Source organism: Hibiscus syriacus, unplaced genomic scaffold (assembly GCF_006381635.1).
Source record: "Hibiscus syriacus cultivar Baekdansim isolate YM2019G1 unplaced genomic scaffold, ASM638163v2 tig00111388_pilon, whole genome shotgun sequence".
NCBI classification, from domain to species: Eukaryota; Viridiplantae; Streptophyta; class Magnoliopsida; order Malvales; family Malvaceae; genus Hibiscus; species Hibiscus syriacus.
Genome location: NW_024063076.1, coordinates 786,220 through 806,379, shown reverse-complemented (window position 1 = coordinate 806,379; position 20,160 = coordinate 786,220). Strand labels below are relative to the sequence as shown.

Below are 20,160 nucleotides of genomic sequence, written 5' to 3'. Positions count from 1 at the left end.
ATAAATTGATCACTAAAACATCAAAAAAGTCTTTGCAAATGATTTTATATCTAATTTACTCCAAAAGCTTTCTAATTTTTCTAATTATTTATATATATATATATATATATATTAAATTTTAAAAATAAAACTTAAAGATGAACTTTTTTTGGACATAAAACAATCAAGTATTTCAATGATAAACAAAAAAATAGATATATTTTGGAATAAATTAGATATAAAACTATTGTTTCATATTTGACCTTTTAGTGACCAATTTTTTATTTTTGAAACTTCAATGAAAAAATAAAAACCTCCTCAAACATGAGTGATCATTTTTCTAGTTTATCCTTTTTAATTTTATAAATTTACTATGTTACGTCAAAGGTCTAGTTAACCCTCAATGATCACATCTTAATTGAATAAAAAAGAAAGTGATTAAATTTTAAGTAAATAAATGACCAACTATTGTATTTTTTTTAATTTAATTAGAACAAGTATACAAAATTTAAACGGAATTGATCAACCCTAAAATTTACTTAAAAAAACAAAAGATCTAATATTCACGTCCTCCTTGGTTTAGTTTCCAATTTTATAATATTTTTTCTTTTTTCATGTCATAAAATTTATATCAAATAATGATATTTCTGTACCATTACTGTACCATATAATGAAGTTGTATTTTGAACCCATTATGTGATCTTAGCGACTAAAATAAATAGTATTTGTTTTAAGAATCTTACGTTCGAGTTGCTGCATTCATAAGATGTATACGTTGTCAACAATTAAATTTTTTTGAAAAAATATTATTTCATAATGATCTTAAACTATTAAAATAAAATTGATATTAACTCAAAACTAGAGGTAAAAAGCCAACTAAATCATACAAAAGAAGACCACATAATTAATGACATAGAAAAGGGGCGTTGAGGAGAACAGGTCGATATAATCTTTAATTGGCCAAAAAGCCCAAAACGGAAATGGCCGATTACAAATATTATTTATGTCAATATTATTAATAAAATATTATTTCTATAATTTTATAAATAAAAATATTAACTCTTGTATATTCTATTAAAATAAAATATGATAATTTATATTTAATATCTATAAAAATAAAAATATTATATTATATTTTAAAATTATTAATAAATATATTTTAAGGAATTTTTATAATATTATTATACTATTATATTAATATTAAATACATAAATAAAAGTATTCACTATTAATAATTCAATAATATTATTTTTAAGAAATTAATAAATAATATAAATTTTATTAATAATTTATTATATATTATTAAAATAAGAATATAATAGTATCATATATTATTATAATATAATTGAGTATATTATTGTAATAATACTATTATATTATATTATTAAAAAATATTAATAACTATATTTTAAATATGTTAATAATTAATATTTTTATTAACATGATGCTAAAATATCATATTAATATTAAATTTATAAAATAATATTATTTTGAGTAGTTATGCTTTGAAGTGAAAAGTTTAGAAAATGACATACGGAAAATTAAACCGAAGTCATTTTCCAGAAAATGCAAAGGAAATTATGTTGACAAGGAAAATGTTTTACATTGATCAATCTGTTTTCCCCCAACCAAACCTTGAAAAATGAGGAAAACGTTTTCCGAAAAATGTTTTACGTTAATCAAACGGACCCTAAGAAACAATGCTTCAAACACTTTATTGTTAATTTGAACGTATATAAAATATAACTAATGGAAAAACGTTATTTTTTTAAATATCTTAAATTTAAATAAACTCGCTTTTAGATTATGTGTGGTATAAGTAAGTTAAGAGAAATAATAATTTATAATGAAAGTATAACAATTTATGTGAAGACCAAAGTGGCAAAAGGGTGGTAATTTCTGGCTGTATAATACAGTAGGTTATATTTATACCTCCCGTGCATGAACAGCTCTCTCTTTGAGCACAAAAACTCAACAGTTGAAGAATAGGAAATGATAACGTGAGACAGGGAGAAGTTTTATAGTGTGACACTCTTAATATATAATTAAAAAAGATGTTATTTATTTTGTTATTATTTAAATAATTAAATCGTAAAAAAATTACTTAAAATATTATTATTTCTATTTAAAACATTAATATTTTTTAATATTTCTGGTAAAGTGTCCAACAATAACAAAATCAATAGAAATAATAATATTTTCGGTAATTTTTTACTGATTTTATTATTTAAATAATAACAAAACCGGTAATACATTTTTTAACCGTATATTAAGGTTGTTACACGTGATCATTTCCCCTTAATATACGGCTAAAAAAACTACCGGTTTTGTTTTTATTTAATAACAAAACCGGTAAAAAGTTACCGGAAACATTATTATTTCTTCAGGTTTTGTTATTATTGGGTGTTTTAAACAAAACCGGTAAAGCGTTACCGATTTTCTATCGATTTTGTTATTGTTAGACACTTTACCAAAAATATTAAAAAATATTGATATTTTAAGTAGAAATAATAATATTTTAAAAAATATTTTTACCATTTTATTACTTAAATAATAACAAACCCAATAATATATATTTTAATTGTATATTAAGGTTGTGGCGTCGTAAAATTTTCAAGAAGAATCAAAAGCTTATAGGTGAAGGAAAACTTAGTCCACTCAAAACCCTAAAATAATAATAAAAACAAAAAGGTAGAGATGACACAATAATCAAATGAAAAGAATAAAAATTATGTATATAAAAAAGCAGCCTTCTCCCTCTGCCTCTTCCCTTTAATTCTCTTTGGTCTCTGGTATTCCCTTTGAGTGATTCTCCACCTTGTTTTTCTCAAAGAACCCATCAACTTTTATAAAAGAAGACACGGCAAATTATATTTAGCCATGGTTTTTTCATCTCTTCCAGTCTATTTAGATCCTCCCAACTGGCAGCAGGTAAGGGTTTATTTTTCTTTTCTTTTCTTCATCATCAATTTCTATCCACAGCTTCTGCACCCAAAATGAAAGCAATATATAGAAAGATAAATATTCATATTCCTTTGTGATCTTTTCTTCCCTGAATATACCAAATATATTTCTTCTTTACAGTTATGAGATTACCTGGGTTTTCTTTTTGCAGCCGCACAATGATCAACAAGGAACCGAGAAACCTGAGCTTCCACCTCCTGGAGCTGGTGGTGGATCCATTAGACCCGGTTCGATGGCGGACCGAGCCAGGCTAGCCAAGCTTCCACAGCCAGAAGCCGCCCTCAAGTGTCCAAGGTGTGAATCCACCAACACTAAATTCTGCTACTTCAATAACTACAACCTCTCTCAGCCACGCCACTTTTGCAAGACGTGTCGGAGGTATTGGACCCGAGGAGGAGCTCTTAGAAACGTCCCGGTAGGCGGGAGTTGCCGGAGAAACAAGAAGAACAAAAGCAGTAGCTCGAAATCCTCGGCTTCAACAGAGAAGCAAGTCGGGTCGAATCCGTCTGATCAAATCACTGCTCATTTACCGCAGCAATCATCTCATTTACCCTTCATGGCCACTCTGCAAAATTTTTCTCAGTATGGTTTCGTGAATACTGGGTTAAAATTTGGTGGAATTCAGAGTCAGATAGGGGCAACAAGTGGAACTAGTGGACAGGCTGATATGGGGTTTCAAATAGGAACTCATCAGCAACTGCTGCAGCAGCAGCAGTTCCCTTTCTTTGAACCAACCAATGGCGTTTTATATCCATTTCAAAGTGAGGGTTTGGAAGCACCATCGTCTTCTAGGTTTTCTCAGGTAGCTCCAGTGAAAACTGAAAGCAACCAGAGGCTAAATCTATCAGACAATAATCAGTATTGGGGAGGAAATAATTGGACGGATTTATCAGGTCTCAACTCTTCCACTACTAACCATCTCCTATGAGCTACTTTCAACCTTCCTTGAAGCTTTAATGACAGATATTTCACATCAAAGTTGACAGTGAGGAACTCGTTTTCATCGTCATCTACCGAAAGAAAATCAAAAGATTGGTAGAATTAATGTTGTTTCATACTATATATTTGGGGTTTTCTTTTTATTTTGCATGGGCTTGTTTACAAATTCGATCATTTATGTGTGTATGTGAAGTTTTGGGATCTGTAATCTGACATGATAAGCTAATTTTCTTTGTTAATATCCTCCGAGGTAACTTCATTGCCCTCGTGTCTGTGTCTTCTTATTGCATATATAACTGTTGGAGATCAACATCGTTGTTTAGGTTACATAAAATCATGGTTCCTATGCATATTCCTGATTCTTAAAAGAAACTTGTTGGAATTCTAGCTGAAGAACAGTTTATGAAATCATCTGCATCTTAGTTTAACTTCTCATCGGAAAAATAGAGAAAAAAAATCTCCAGAAAATACTAACAAACTCTTATCGCATATCCCTACGATCATTCTTATGGAGTTAAGAAGCATCTTCGTGAATATGTAATATGGTGCGATCTCTAGCATGCTCATAAACTTAATAGATTTGTCCAAGTTTCTTAATGGCATCTCAGCTCCAGCGCGTGTTGATTATCAAATATCGATTCCATCTCCATTTAAATTTCCGGATGTAATTTCAATTCAAATTATTTTTAATTTGAGTTTGAAGTTTATATATATATATACACGGTAGATTTATCATTTCTTTGTAGAAAATGAATTATTGTTATTCTTTGAGGATCAAATTCGAATCCTATTGATGTCAAGGGAGTTCGAGCTTTAAATAAATTAAAATTATTTTTACATTAAATTAATTTTGTTTAAATTTGATATATAAATCAAATCCATTGACTCTTTAAGTTTAAATAAGATCCTTCATCGTCCCCAAGAAAAGATATTAGCCCGCAGGCCATGCATCAAATTTTGTGCAAAAATAGTACATGATTTTGGTTATATTTTTGTTACCTCTCCGTCTTATTAAAATTGTTGTTTATTAATTTTTCAAAAAGTCAATTTTTAAACTTTTATCGCAATTAGTTTAAACATTTTAAAAAGATAAATTTTATAATATATATCTTTAAACCTATAAAATAAATATTTTAAAACTAATTGATTGAATTTTTTTAAAATATATTTTTTTATATTTTATCAATAATAAATCTTACATACTAAAGAGTCAAAGTTCAAAAAATTGATAAAAGAAGTCAATAATCGATATTTTAAGTGAGACGGAGGTAGTACAATAAATTTATACATAGTCGTGAGATATTAATTAGTTTGAGGTGAAATTTTTTATGTTTTTCTGTTGATAATTTGTTTTTATCCCTTCAAATTTTAAAATTTTATAAGTTTGTCACCTAAAAGAAATCATGTGTGTATCCCACCTAAAAATCATGCAATTTTCAAATAAAATTATGGAGAAGCAGAGAAAGTGAAATATTCTAAAATTTTATAAAAAGAATAATAATATTGAAAAGAAAAATAGAGGGAATCATAGGAATGGGGATAAATGCTTTTTGCAAGGACCAAGACTAGCAGTGCCAATAAAGCAAAATGTCTCTGTTTTGAAAATCGGACCAGATCGACCGGTTCAATCGGGAACTGTTGTTTAGTCCGGTTTAATTTAAATCGGTTGAACTGTTATTAGTGAACCAGCCAGAACCATTTAACCGTTCGAACCGGACTGGCTGAAAACCGGGAAAAACCGAGATTTTTGTTTTTTTTTTTAAAAAAATTAAACCAAACAACGTCGTTCGTTAAACGAGCCAAGTCGAACTCGAGTATTGTTGAGCTCGACTCAAACTTGAAAACTTTAAAAGTAAGATCAACTCAACTCAAACTCACAAGCTAAAAATTATCAAGTTCAACTCAAACTCGAAATATAATATTGAAACTTGAACTCAAAAAAAAATTAGAAGCTCGATTGAAGCCTAAAATTCGAGCTTGATTGAAGTGAAAGAATAGTTCACTCAATGCTCACCAAAAGGCTCAATGATTTTGAATGTCAAATTACCTCTATTATTTATAGAAGTTAGTTGTGATGCGCTTCTATGTTACTTAGCAATGTGAGATTGTTTTGTTCTCATATTTTTACTCTTTAGATTTTTGGGATGTTCTTCTATGTTTCTTAGGCATGTGGGATTGTTTTAAAAAAAATTAAACCAAACAATATCATTTTGTTATAATTTTTAACCTCAAATTTATTTTTTAATTATAGTTATATAATTATATTTATTATTTAATATGTTTTACCTTAAATATTATGTTGTAGTTAATTTGAATCATTTTGTTTCACTTGATTTTATAGTTTTTAACTTATATATGTTATGACTTGCTTTGAATATGACTTGTGATATAAAAAATTATTTTTTATTAAATATTTTTGGTATTTTTATTTAATTTTTTAAATAATTATGACGTCGTCTAGTTCTTCCGACCAATCAGATCGATTCGATCGATTGAACCAGTGAACCGATAATATGACCGGTTCGTTAACCGGTCCGATTCTGAAAACCATGCAAAATGTGGGGGAAGCTCAGCTGCTTCATAGATCCAAACCTTTGAATTAAAGTGAAAAAAGCATGCGGTAAATAAGTAAGTTTCTGCATGTGATGACGTAAAATGTGGCTGCCAACTAAATCCTTTGCTTTTTCGGGGGTAGTAAAGTCGAATAACTGAAAACAAGAATTAGGGTAAACTTTACACATGGAGGGGTATTTGTGTCCATAGCTCTATTTATTTATTCTTTTTATTGATCCAACTTGATTTTTTGGTTCCTCATATTCTCTTAGATAGTTAGTTATGGACTTATTAGAAAAATCCTCTTCTGGGGCAAATACATGTTTCAGGTGGAAAGAGCAATTGCTTCTCCCAACTTTGATGGTTTAATTATCTTTTAAGTCACTAATAATTTTAAACCGTTATGAATAAGCTATTATCTCTTTTAAAATTTTATGGTATAATTGTTTTATAGGACATTGTTAATTTTAAAATTAATGAAATTAAACTTTTACCTCAAATTTTTGTGTTTACTCATTTTTAAGATTTTTCAATTTTAAATTTAATGAAATTAAACCCTTTATCTCTTATTTTTTTACAATTTAATTATTTTTAATATCCTATTTATTTTAAATTTAAGCAAATTGTCCCCTCATGATTCAATCCCGACTCTGTCCCTGGCTCTCTTCTCTTCTTCTAAAATTAGGATTAGATTCAGAATTTGTCAAAAAAAAAAAAACCTTGGTTGTTTGGCGTGAAGAAAATGTTCCTTCGTTCTTTTCCATATAATTAAGGTGTGTATGATTAATCTAGGATGATTATAAGATAGTATATACTCTAAAGATTCACAATCATTTGACAATGAATGCGCAAATAACATTTGCAGTCTCAGGTGCTCGAACCTAGGTCTTTAGGAAAAACAACCATCCTTCTAATTATCGAGGTAGTTTGGTTCGGGCATAATAAGGTATGTTTAGATAATACAATAATTTTTAAAGTTACAATTATAATATTTTTTTATTCTAAATTTTATGCATATTTAACTAACAAAGTATAATTACATAACAATTTAGTGAGACCATTACTTAAAAATAATAAAAATATAATTGTACTCTTTAGTTATTGATAGTCCCAACAAGTAAACTATATTTAATCTTCATTTTATGAGATTAAAGGATATTCTCTTAATCGAATAAAAAAATCCCTATGATTTCACAATTTACAAAATCAATTACATTACATTACTCGAAAAAAATATATATATATTGATGTGACATTATCGTTTTATATATAACTCGACATATTCACATGTGTTATATTAATCTCGAAGAGCGTTGTTTCGACGCAAGCAGCAGCACCGGATACAAACAGGGCCTAAGCCATGACCCACCACCACAACCACCTGAGTCAGCTCATAATCTTTTCCTCAGACCCACCATAACCGCCCAAGCTTATCAGTTCAATAACCGATTTGAAAATAGAAGAATAAAGAGCATTATTGAGAATTTCCAAGTTTTGGATGTAATCAAAGGGGCGGTTGATCATGTTTCAAGAAAAGATTGTATTACAAGCAAATGGGTTCCCATTGGATCACATCAACCGATACAGAACACAAGCAAAACAAGGTCTAAAGCTGAATACATCAGATCAAAGAACAAGGTTTTACATATCACTGGTGAATTTTGAAACAACTTTTTATTTCAATACAAGAACCTCTCCCCAGTTAAAAACCGAGGATGATAGCAGTTCTATAACATTCCAATGGTACAGATTCCCATTTTTTTTGGTACATACAAATTCACATAGATGTTAAATGCAAATTTAGCCTTTTTCTTTCCCTTTGCTTTCTTCTTTCAACTTTGATGATTCTGAGTAAAATATTCTTCCACACAAATGAATAACTTACGGGTCGGTCGGGTGATCTTCCACCTCCTTGTCTGAAGCAAAGCCGACTCTTTTACTACCCCCCCAAAAAAAACAAGGTAATAAAATGAATATAATTTAAGACAAAATGAAACTCGGCTATCAACTGCTGTGCTTGGGCCTCAAAGTGGGCATGTTCCTGCTTTTGCTGCTCAACAAACCTACTCAACCGCTGAAGCAGTTGAGCTGCCTTTCGCTTGGCCCTGTCCGTACCATTTTGTGCCAAGTCCACCAAATGATCCATCACTCATAGTTCCACTGCCTCTCCTAGATGTTGGTCTCTGGCACAAAGGTGCACCAAAATCGCAGCTGCATTCTCCTTGTTCCTCGGGGATCCATTTCCAATAAAATCTACCAAAAGTGGCACAGCCTTGACCGCTCCGATGGCAGACTTCCCTCCAGATTGGCTACCAAGTATTGCAAATATGGCCAACGACTCATCCACCATTCCGCCTCCAGGTTTTGTCGGTAAACGCATTAATGTAGGTATAACTCCAGCTCTAACTGCTTTTCCCTTGTTCCCTTGGTAAATGCACAAGTTGAAGAGTGCCGTAGCTGCATCCTTTTTGCTCCTCCGTGTGCCTTCACTTAGCAGTGTCACTAGTGGAGGGATTGCTCCCGAGGAACCAATTGCCACCTTATTTTCATCCACTATCGAGAGGCTGAAGAGGATGGCTGTTGCATTCTCTCTAGCTTCCATGCTCCCCTTCTTAAGCACTTGGACAATACCAGGAACCGCTCCAGAGGATACGATACATCCTTTGTTAACTTCACAAATGGAAAGGTTAAGAAGTGCTGTTACAGCATGTTCTTGGGTGTGTGAGTCAGTTGTTGAAAGGAGGCTCACAAGGAGAGGTATAGCCCCAGCTTCAGCAATAGTTACACGGTTATCTGCATTGCGTTTAGCTAGAAGACGGATTTCACCTGCAGCCATTCTTTGGTCTTCGAGATTGCCGTCTTTATACATGAGCGGTTTTACATAAAATGTATAATCAAATGCATGGTTGTTATAAACATCTTGCATTTAGCACCCATATTGAATAATGACTAAGACCATTTTAGAATTGAAATTTTAGTCAAATAGAATAATGACATAACAATGTGATTTGATGAAACAAGCGAGGTCATTAACCAAGCAATATATCAAGCAAAATTGATCATTCACAGCAATTTAACGAGGGCAGATGGTTTTCAAGACTGAAGTGATAATTAAAAAGAAGAAGAAATCTAAAATAAATATACCTGCCCTGTTGAAACAATGACAGGACCCTTCATCAGCTCAAGGGATATTGGACAGCGGAAATCATCTGGTATAAATGGGGTCTTGTGATTTCGGTCAGTGGTTGTTTGCCCACTGTTGATAATAGAAGGAAGATTTTTTTTCTCTTGCCGGAGCATCCAAGTTGGGATTTTCTTTAGTAAATTTGACATCATAGTATAGTTAGAATTTGTCATCTTGAGGTGATGAGTTTTGTTAGAAATAATTTTTAAATCGACGTATGAATATTTAATTATTTTTCTCGAAACTCATCACATCAAGATGAAGAATTTCATTAAAATAAATTTTTATTTATTTTTCGAGTATTTTATTTCTTACAAAAATAAAAAATTGGAACTCGTCATGCTGAGGTGACGAGTTCCAGGAGTCATTTTTATAAATTTTTCATTATAAATAAGAGGGAATAGTGTATAAGGAAGAGAGAAGAAAGAAGAAGAAGAAAGAAGAAAAGAAAAGAAAGAAGAGAGAAGAAGAAGAAAAAGAAAGAGAGAGAAGAAAGAAGAAGAAGAAGAGAAGGAAAGAAGAAGAGAGAAAGAGGAGAAGAGAAGAGAAGAAGAGAAAGAAGAAGAAGAGAAAGAGAAGAAGAAGAAGAAGAAGAAGAAGAGAGAGGAGAAGAAGAAGAAGAAAGAGAAAAAGAGAAAGAAGAAGAAGAAGAAGAGAAAGGAAAGAGAAGAAGAAAGAAGAGAAGAAGAGAAGAAGAGAAGGAAAAGAAAGAAGAAGGAAGAAGAAGGAAGAAAGAAGAAAGAAGAAAAGAAGAAGAAGAAGAAGAAGAAGAAGAGAAGAGAAGAGAAGAAGAAGAAGAAGAAGAAGAAGAAGAAAGAAGAAGAAAAGAAGAAGAAGAAGAAGAAGAAGAGAAGAAGAAGAGAAGAGAAGAAGAAGAAGAAAAGAAGAAGAAGAAGAGAAGAAGAAGAAAGAAGAGAAGAAGAAGAAAGAGAAGAAGAAGAAGAAGAAGAAAGAAGAGAAGAAGAAGAAGAAGAAGAAGAAAAGAAGAGAGAAGAAGAAGAAGAAGAAGAAGAAGAAGAAGAAGAAGAAGAAGAAGAAGAAGAGGAAGAAGAGGAGGAGAAGAGGAGGAAGAAGAGGAGGAAGGAAGAGGAAGAGGAAGAGGAAGAGGAAGAGGAAGAGGAAGAGGAAGAGGAAGAGGAAGAGGAAGAAGAAGAAGAAGAAGAGGAAGAAGAAGAAGAAGAAGAAGAAGAAGAGGAAAAAAATATGAAAAGTTATCGATTCGACGTAGAAAACGTCTTATGGAGAAGAATGAAAAAAAGAAAAAAATAATTGTGTAGAAATGGAGAAGAATGAGAGAAAAAGTTGTTTTGTATGTTGATGAAATGTTTTAAATATATGTATGAATTTGTGTTTAGTTAAAATTTATGTATGAGTAGTATGCAATTATGTAAGTAAAAAAAATTGTAGATGGATAATGATGTTCATAACTAAATTATCCAACTATTGGTACAACAAAACAACATGATAACATAATTACGAAGGTGACCAACTGTTTCTTAGTCTATTAATCGTGGCCAACAATCCAGTTGAACGATTTGATATCATACAAACCCCATCTTAAGTGACAACATAAGAGTGCAAGTTTGAGAGAAAGAAAATACATGTTTCCTCTAACTCATTCTTAACAATGGCAAAAGCAATAGGGAAATTTTTTTGTCACCATATTGTGCAACAACTATCATAAAGACGTGTTTGTATACGTCATACAAAAAAGTCCCATCAACTTGAACCATTTGTCTAAAATGGCGAAAACCTTCAATTTCTGACTTGAAAGCCCAGAACAACCCTCCAAAAACTTCTTCCCTAGAATAACTTATCCATCAATAGTCGCAGAATGAGTATAAGATCGTACAATGGTTATAGGGATGAAAAATTCCATGGCGTGCAACAAATGTGAAAGGTCATTATATAATTGATCATAATCACCGTATAATAGTGTCATCACTTTCTTTTTTTCTATCCACAACTTGTAGTAAGATGGAATATAACCAAAATCATTCTGGATGGATGCAACTATCATTGAAACTAGGATCCTTGGATTTTTCTCCACCAAAAGTTTTTCGTATGAGCATATGACATCAAAATCTAAGTGTTTGCGGTCCTGAGTCAATGAGCTCAATGTATAGCTGTGTGTGCCATAGAACATTGTTACCTCTCACAACATCTTACGATGTAATATGAAACCAACATCCTCCACTTATAGACGACATTATGGTTGGTATATCTGACAAAATATGTATTCTGATCAGACTCCACCATATAGAATTCTATATGAGCTTTGATACACAACTCTTTCACTGTTAATTGGGCATCATGCTTAGTTTCAAACTAGGACCCAATTGCCAACTCCAATGAACCGTCGTCGGAGGTACCCTAGTGTGCTATACATGTAACCCCTCCCAACTTTGATGGTCTAATTACTATTTAGGTTACTGATAGTTTTAAAACTATTATAAATAAACTCTTAGCCCTCTCAATTTTTTTGGTATAATTCTTTTTTAAGAAATTATCAGTTTTGAAATTAATGAAATTAAGCATTTACCCCAAATTTATGTGGTTTAATTACTTTTAAACACCTTTAAATTTTAAATTTAATGAAAGTAAACCCTTTGTGTCTTAGTTTTTATAGTTTAATTAATATAAAGGATCCTACTTATTTTAGAGTTAAGTAATTTGTCCACTCAAGATTCAATGGGATCCTAGCTTTGTCCCTTTACAGTGAGATTCTTTAGAGATAGTTATATGAGAAAGTGGATGGTCATTGATAGGATGTAGGAAGAGGGCATCAACAAATATTGATAATGCTAAACTTATAATCAGAACTTGATCCAGTGAGAAATAGGATTGTGAATATAGATTTGAAGACGGAGAATATCCTCTTAGCTACAAAAGCCTCGTCATCACCAATCAAATTAGCAGGCTTTGTCCTTGCAAAATGTATCGAGCCTGGTAGTTTTACATTTATGCCCCTTCTCTAACCAAGAACATTTTCACACAGTGCTTGTTTGCTTCCTCGAAAATTTTGAGATTTCCATATTTTGAACAATTTTGGTGTTTGTTACCAATAGGCCAGAGGAAGGGTGAAGATGGAAGAGAAAGAGCGAGTTTTTAGCATGATCAAATGATCTCAAAAAAGTTAACTAAATCGTTACTTTTGAAACATCGATGGGAAAAAGACAAAATTACTCAAATATTAGGGACCATTTAACGTAGTTTACGCGAAAATAAAAGTGAGAAATTTACTCAAATATCGTTACTTTCTCAGAGATGGAGAAACTGCTACAATTATATGATCAAAGGAAGATGTTAGCTTGGTCGAAATCGATCGGTCGATGTACAACTTCATGCGTATCCGTTTTGCTTACTCAATTTGTTCTCTTTTTGGTTCCTCTTTTTTTCTCAGCTTCTCCCCACCTCATTCAACTTGCACTCTCAGGTCTATTCTCTCTCAAGATCATATATGAAACTATTCAAAGTTCTCGATTTTTCTGAAGTTCAATAACACACTTCTTTCTCTTCTTTGCAGCTTCTATTTTGCTTATGGTTATGGAATTTGGAGGGTGGTGTAGACGGCTTCTAGGGTTCAATGCATCGGCTCCAGCTTTTGTGTTCTTCAGTATATTTTTAATTTCGGGTGTTTATATTGCTATTGTTCGAAAAGGTACCTTCGCTGCCCTCAATTTTTGAAGCTAAATTTAATCGCTGGATGTCTTTTATTGCTTTACCCATTTTTGGGGGGAAATTACAGATCTATTGGCATAAGTATAATCTCAATTGCTCAGCATCTGTTTTCTTTATTTGAAAGTTTGGGTGAAGTTTAACTCACTGAGACATGGTGTGATTGGTGTCCTTTCAGTTAATAATAGTATTTTGGATATTTTCCTATAATTTGATTGTCAATATGGGAATGTGAAATTAACTTCCTTTTGTTTGATGACAACCTATTATTTGCTTTGTTTTTGCAGCAATTTCACGTGTTATGGACATTGCTTTCAATGGACAGATGATTATGCTCATCATTGGTTTATGTAGGTTGTTTCTATTTGTCTCTTTCGATCTTTTGCAACATACATAACTTGCTTAGTCACATAGAAATCTCGTTCTGCTAATTTTTGTTGATCATTGATAAAACATGCTATAGTATTTCCAATGGCAGGATCATGCTAAAGGATCCTGGTTTTGTGGCACAAGAGTCGTTCTGTATGGATGAACTTGATGGAAATTCTGTTCTTGGTGTTAGAACTCACGCAGAGGTTGTCTGGTTTCATTTTTTGTTGTTCAATGTGATGCAAGTGTAGAAATAGAATAATATTAACATGCACATTGTTGGAAAATGCTTGAAGTAACTGATTAGACGTCTAATTTCTTGAAGTTTCAAAATGTATTTACCAAGTAAAGTTCATTAGAAATGTGCAATTTTTCCTTCTATTGAATGCTACCAGTGAATTTAAGACTGAAAGTTTCCTATCAACCTCATTCAAAATTTTGTTTCTAATTGATCTCACCATGTCTTCCAGAGTTCTCTTTTGCAAATGAGAGTAAGATACTGTAAGAGCTGCCAGACATACGTACAGGGTTTTGACCACCACTGCCCTGCTTTTGGAAACTGTATTGGTAATTTGGTACTAGAAATCATTTTGTTTTTGGCTATACATTTTTTAACTAATTTTCTTTGATTTGTTGATACCTTCTTAATCTGTTCTTACCATGCAAATAACCCTTTGTTTATAAGATTATTCTTAACTAAATATTATCCTCCTTTGTGGTTGATGTTTTTATGTCATCATGCAGGTCGGAAAAATTATGTACTCTTTATGGTTCTTCTGGTTGGATTTATCACTACTGAAATTTCTTACGTTGTTTGCTCATCCCAGTGTAAGTATAAGCTTGGCGAGGCCTGAATTCTTAATCTACTTGATTAACCTTTGACTTAAAGAAAACTATGATTCATTTGGATTCGTAGCTTGTGTTGCAATGCTTTCTTATATTGAAATTTCTTTTGCTAACTTTACTAAAGTCATTTACTTTCTTAAACATATTTATTTGCAGTTGCCTCAAAGTTTCAAGTTTCGAAAGAAATTAGCGTGGAGGTAAGTCATTCCTTTAATGTTTTATCTAATACAATACATCTGTTTCAGCAATATATATATCCTTCAATTATTGATACTTGTATATTGATGTTTCCCCCTTTTCTGGATGTTTTGGATAGACTGGTTCCATTTTAGTAATGGCAAGAAGCACATTGCTTTTTGTGTTCTCCAAGTGCTATGGCAGGTTTGTATCATTTGATTTTTAAAATTGTTCTTGTTTCTGAATCCTCTAGGTGTATCTGTCCATATTTATTTCCGTGTTAAAAGTATTTTACTTCAGCATTTTATGTCTATGTAGGGGCTGTTTCTGATATGGCATGTCTATTGCATATGTTTCAATATCAGAACTGAAGAGTGGGTAAGCTCCCTGCTAGACCAATCAGAAACTGTTTTTTTCAAGAAAAATGGATATATTTTCGAGTGCACTTTGCTAGTAATAGTTTACTTAGTCTGCAATATATGTGATAAGAGAAAAAAATGTGAAATGATGTTCTTTTAACTTTTAATTTATCCAGGTAAACTGGAAGAAGTATCCAGAGTTCCAACTTAATGCTTCACCTTTACCAGGTGATATATTTTGTAGAACCAAGTCTTATTCCTGGATATCCATGATTTATAATGTTCTATCATTCTAATTTTTATTCAATTGGCTGCATCTAGGATTGACCTGTCATGATATGAGGTTTAAAAATCCGTATAATAAAGGAATCTAGCTAAATGTCAAGGAGTTCTTACCCATGAAATGATGGAAGTGTTGCTGCCCATCTTGCTCCTGGTGCATTCCCTTGTTGTTTTGTCTCTCAACTTTAGCTGCAGTTGTCGTTGGCGACAGTCTTCACTTCTCAAACACGGGGGAACAGTTTAGATATTTGGATTTTCAGGACATGCCTTTAGAAGGTCAATTGGAGGTTGCTGATTAGGGTGTGTGGCACATATGGTGCATGGAAGTACGTCTGTCATATACTGCAGTTAGGTATTGTCTCTAATTTTGGCCATCGATAGGGAAATAGTTGAACTGGCAATTCTAACCACCAATTGAGAAAATATTTACAAATTGAGTTAGCTGAGAGAAAATGAATACAGTTATTAAAGGTGAAATAAGGATTTTATAACGATATGATTACTATTGCCCTTGTGTCTTTCTTTTCCTGTTTTGTTAGTGAGAAACAGGAGGTGAGTTTCCTGCCACAGCCAGGCTATTTAAACAACCATAATGGCCTGTTAAGATCAAATCTGGCAAAGAGCTGGTCATATTCAGCGTGCTGTGGAAGACCTGGGTGAATCCCACTCAACTATGCCCTTACTTTCTGTGGCTGGTTTTGGCAATAGCCTTATTCGATATTGCTTGCTGTGTCTAGATATGGTGACGAGGTTCACATCGGTTTATGATTCCTGTTCAGATAATTTCAAATGTTAATCGTAAATATTAAATTTGATAGTAGGAAGTAATATGATTATTGCTGGTCCTTTGCCCCCACCTTTTTAGCATACTACCGCCTACTTGCTTGGTTTGCCCAACACCCTCCCCTAATTAGTCAGTCATTTCCTCCATAGCTGGTCACAATATGTAATGACCATTATTGAGTCGCATATATAAATATATGGACGGGAGAATTACATGTGTAGGGCACTGATCCAACTGAAGGTTCATAGCTGCCATTTTGATCACATAAAACAATACAGAAACCGAAGCAACGTTTGAAGTTCCAATGCCATTACGAGAGATCAAGTAAACAGAAGATGTTTAGACTATTATTTTTTGAGTAAAAGGGTTTAGGGTTTACTTAAATATTTGTTTAAGAAGATGAAAGAGTTTATGTACTTGCTAGAAACTTACCTATGTACGATGCTTCTTCTTGGTTTGTTTCTTCGGATCCAATTTGTGAAATTGTGCTGTAAATCTTTCGACTATTCTAACAAATCACCATGGTGTTCGGGTTACTAAAACAATATAGCTCAGGTTAGTCATAGCACCACTCCACAATCATTTTACTTTGTTTTCACAACTGCAAGATTGATGGAGATCGACAAGATAATTTCACAAGCTGGATCTGAAGTGACAAACTAAGAAATTAAATCTGCATCCAACGTCTTACTAAGCTAAGTTTCAAACGAAATATCACAAGTTTCATCATCTTAACATTTAGGTCAAATTGTATTGATGTGTTAGCATAATCAATTTAGACAAAATTTTTCCATATTTGACCATGGAATAGAATAAAGGTGGCTATAATTTAACCATTAAAGATCAAACCGATCCTAAAGTAACGTGCCTTTGAAATGATTTGAATCTCTTATGATTCGATCCGACACGAAAAATTGAATTTTAATTGTTTTAAACTTGAATGATTGGAGTCTGAATTAAAATTTGTTTTGATAATAAATGACTTGTAAATTGATACAATTCTATTTGTCTTGGCCGCAAATAGAGATGTTACATTTGTGGCCTTCACGAAGAAAAAAGAAAAAGGCAGTGCTTTCCATGCCAACGACAGCAACCACCGAGTGCCAAGAAAACTGGAAATCTGAGGCATATAAACAATGATTTTCGTGGCTGTGTCTTCGAAGTAGAGTTGTTTTTGGTAAAAATAAACAACAACCATCTTTGTTAGAAAGCTTGGAAGAAAAATATGTGGGAAGTCAAAAACCAGACACTGATATCACTGCAATAAAGCCAAAAAAGCTTTAATAAAATATATGTCAAGAGGATGCTTAATCGTGTACGAAACAAACTTCTTAAACATGATTTTGCATGACATCACCACCAAACCTCTTAACTCTTTATTCATTTGGAATCCAGACCAATTGATGTCTGCTTCTAAGATACCCTTGGCGATGGTATGGCCCATCCACTTTCGTGCAATGCAAGCCATGTCTACGTCTAATCCATGCACGGTCTTCCATCAAAAGATTCAACTTGAACCCTAATCATCTCTCTCTTTGGTTACTGTTAATAACCTCAGCATATTATCCACTAATGAAATCGAGAAGCATTAACCATTAACAAGCAGTTACGTGGAATCTTAACCTAAAGAACCCCAACAATTTTTTAAACTTGCTTATACTAATTAATAACCCTTAATTTTTTTCTCTAAGGTGATATAATCAAGGCTTAAACAATCAATGTGACAGTTGCTCAGGTGATTGATGACTCGGTTTTAAGGTGGAAAATGGAAGTCAGAGCAATATTAGGAACTTATTTTCAATGAAACTGCTGCTTTCATTGCATAATAATCGACAAGATATTTTTGAAACCTGGAAAGAAAAACAGATGTAATTTTCCACCGAAATAACTGGTTTAATACTTTAAATTATCACATGTTATATTATTTTTAACATGCAAATCTTTATAATATTATTCGGAGTAGCTAAATATATTAAAATTATTATAAGATAAATTTATGTAAAATCAGAAGAAGAAAAAAACAAGTATCCAAAATTCGAACACGGCAAAGAAACCAAAACACCAATTTGGAAAAAGAAAAATGGTTGATATCTGAATAGGTAAGAGAATTGGGGTTTTATCAACTTGTGAATTGAAAATAATAATAAGGGTAAAGTATAGTAATTGTCACTAAACTTTTCTAAAGCTTTCATTTAGGTCCCCTAACTTTTAAAACTTGCAATAAAATCCCTAACATTTAGTCCGTTTGCAATATGGTCCCCCAACAGTTACGTTGGGGACCATATTACAAACAAACTAAATGTTAGGGGACCATATTGTAAACATACTAAATGTTGAGGGACTATATTGCAAGTTTTAAAAGTTGAGGGACCTAAATGAAAGCTTTAGAAAAGTTTAGTGACTATTACTATACTTTACCCTTAATTTATTTAAAATTTTATTTGTAATTTTACATTTCTTCAATTTTGTCCTTAAATTTATATTTTTTTACAAAATTGATCCATGATTATTTTTTTTGTAATTTACTTGAAATCATATACAATTACAACTTGGATTCAACAATCACGAAAGATGACAAAATAATTAACCCAAAATTAAAAATGACCCGACCTGAACTCAATTCGTATCTAATAAATATCCGAACTGAATTTTATCTATCAATGATGTGACCCGATCTGAACGAGATCCGACTAAAGTCCACCTGAACCTGAATTAACTGGTCTTTATCTGCTTCGGACTTGAACTGACATCGATCCGAACTGAGAATGACTCGACTTGAACCCTATATGGATCTAGTGTTAATCAACCTGAAAATAACCCGAACTGATTTGACATGTACCCGACCTGATCCGAGTCAAACCATCAAATTAACCTGACTTGACCTGTACCCGATTTTACCCCGACCTACCAGGATCCGACTGAAACCTGACCGATTACCTGATTTTACAGCCTTAACGGACACCTTCTTAAGTAGACACTCCACCACGTTAGGCTATTGAGGTCGCCCTCTACGAACGAGGGTAAGAATGATGTTTGGGTAAAATTATTGAATTCTTACGTAATAAAGTTAATCACCAAGAAATTTTTAATCATTCAAATTATAATAGAATTTAATTTAATTATTAATTAAAATTTGAATAATATTACAAACTAAATTATATAATACTCTAATTATATTTATAACATAAAATATAAGATTAATTAATACTTGAATATGATATATTATAAAATAAAATATAAAATAAATAATATTTGAATTAAACTATCACTAGAGTTAATTAATTGGCTAAAGTATAGTAACGGTCACTGAACTTTTCTAAAGCTTTCATTTAGGTCTCTCAACTTTTAAAACTTGCAATACAGTCCCCCAACATTTAGTTCGTTTGCAATATGGTCCCCCAACATTTAGTCCGTTTGCAATATGGTCCCCAACATAACTGTTGGGGGACCATATTGCAAATGAACTAAATGTTGAGGGACTGTATTACAAGTTTTAAAAGTTGAGGGACTTAAATGAAAGCTTTAAAAAAATTCAGTGACCATTACTATACTTTACCCTAATAATAATTGAAGACAGTGGTGGAGACCAAACTTACGTCACCAGTTCTAGATAATTAATTATTAAATACAAAGAAAAAAATAGTTTCGTTATTCAATCAAAAATAAAAATCTCTTCAACTCAGACAGGGATTAGGTCATTTGAGGTCCCATCTCTATGCAGTAAAGAAAAAAAAAAAACTTAACCCACAAAGTTACTGGTGGAAATTAAAAGGAAGGCCATATATTACTACTGATATCAGTTTCTTTAACCTGGCTAGGCATGAAATAAGTACAGGGCAAAAGAGCCATTTTTTTCATTCTTGTAATCGAGTGTATCATATTTTTTAAGGTAATTTGAGTTTATGTAATATTCCTATGATATTAAATTATAAGATTTTAATATAAAAGTTCATAAACCTTTTCTATTGCTTCTGTTAAAAATTTTGTTTAACATATTAAATGATTTTAAAAACAATTACATATATTGTTAATATAAAAGTTAATAT

The 20,160-nt window shown here is 32.0% G+C and overlaps 2 protein-coding genes and 1 pseudogene across 2 annotated transcripts; 2 read left to right on the top strand and 1 right to left on the bottom strand.

The window, feature by feature from the left end:
* Window positions 1-2,671: 2,671 nt before the first annotated feature.
* LOC120160026 (dof zinc finger protein DOF3.6-like) lies at window positions 2,672-3,900 on the top strand. Its single transcript, XM_039170496.1, has 2 exons — window positions 2,672-2,910; window positions 3,095-3,900. The coding sequence occupies exons 1-2, from the start codon at window positions 2,860-2,862 to the stop codon at window positions 3,869-3,871; spliced, it is 828 nt and encodes a 275-aa protein (XP_039026427.1). The 5' UTR covers window positions 2,672-2,859; the 3' UTR covers window positions 3,872-3,900.
* Window positions 3,901-8,374: 4,474 nt separating this feature from the next.
* LOC120159961 lies at window positions 8,375-9,768 on the bottom strand (annotated as a pseudogene).
* Window positions 9,769-12,877: 3,109 nt separating this feature from the next.
* LOC120159941 (probable protein S-acyltransferase 12) lies at window positions 12,878-15,789 on the top strand. Its single transcript, XM_039170434.1, has 10 exons — window positions 12,878-13,055; window positions 13,146-13,280; window positions 13,585-13,651; window positions 13,776-13,872; window positions 14,137-14,233; window positions 14,411-14,494; window positions 14,669-14,709; window positions 14,829-14,893; window positions 15,008-15,067; window positions 15,225-15,789. The coding sequence occupies exons 1-9, from the start codon at window positions 12,887-12,889 to the stop codon at window positions 15,018-15,020; spliced, it is 768 nt and encodes a 255-aa protein (XP_039026365.1). The 5' UTR covers window positions 12,878-12,886; the 3' UTR covers window positions 15,021-15,067; window positions 15,225-15,789.
* The last annotated feature ends 4,371 nt before the right edge of the window (window positions 15,790-20,160 follow it).

Excerpts from the sequence above, each read along its gene's own strand:
- LOC120160026 (XM_039170496.1), top strand. The coding sequence starts at position 2,860 with ATGGTTTTTTCATCTCTTCCAGTCTATTTAGATCCTCCCAACTGGCAG. Across the intron at positions 2,911-3,094 it reads ATCCTCCCAACTGGCAGCAG|CCGCACAATGATCAACAAGG; the intron begins GTAAGGGTTTAT and ends TTCTTTTTGCAG.
- LOC120159941 (XM_039170434.1), top strand. The coding sequence starts at position 12,887 with ATGGAGAAACTGCTACAATTATATGATCAAAGGAAGATGTTAGCTTGG. Across the intron at positions 13,873-14,136 it reads GTGTTAGAACTCACGCAGAG|AGTTCTCTTTTGCAAATGAG; the intron begins GTTGTCTGGTTT and ends CATGTCTTCCAG. Across the intron at positions 14,234-14,410 it reads TGCTTTTGGAAACTGTATTG|GTCGGAAAAATTATGTACTC; the intron begins GTAATTTGGTAC and ends GTCATCATGCAG.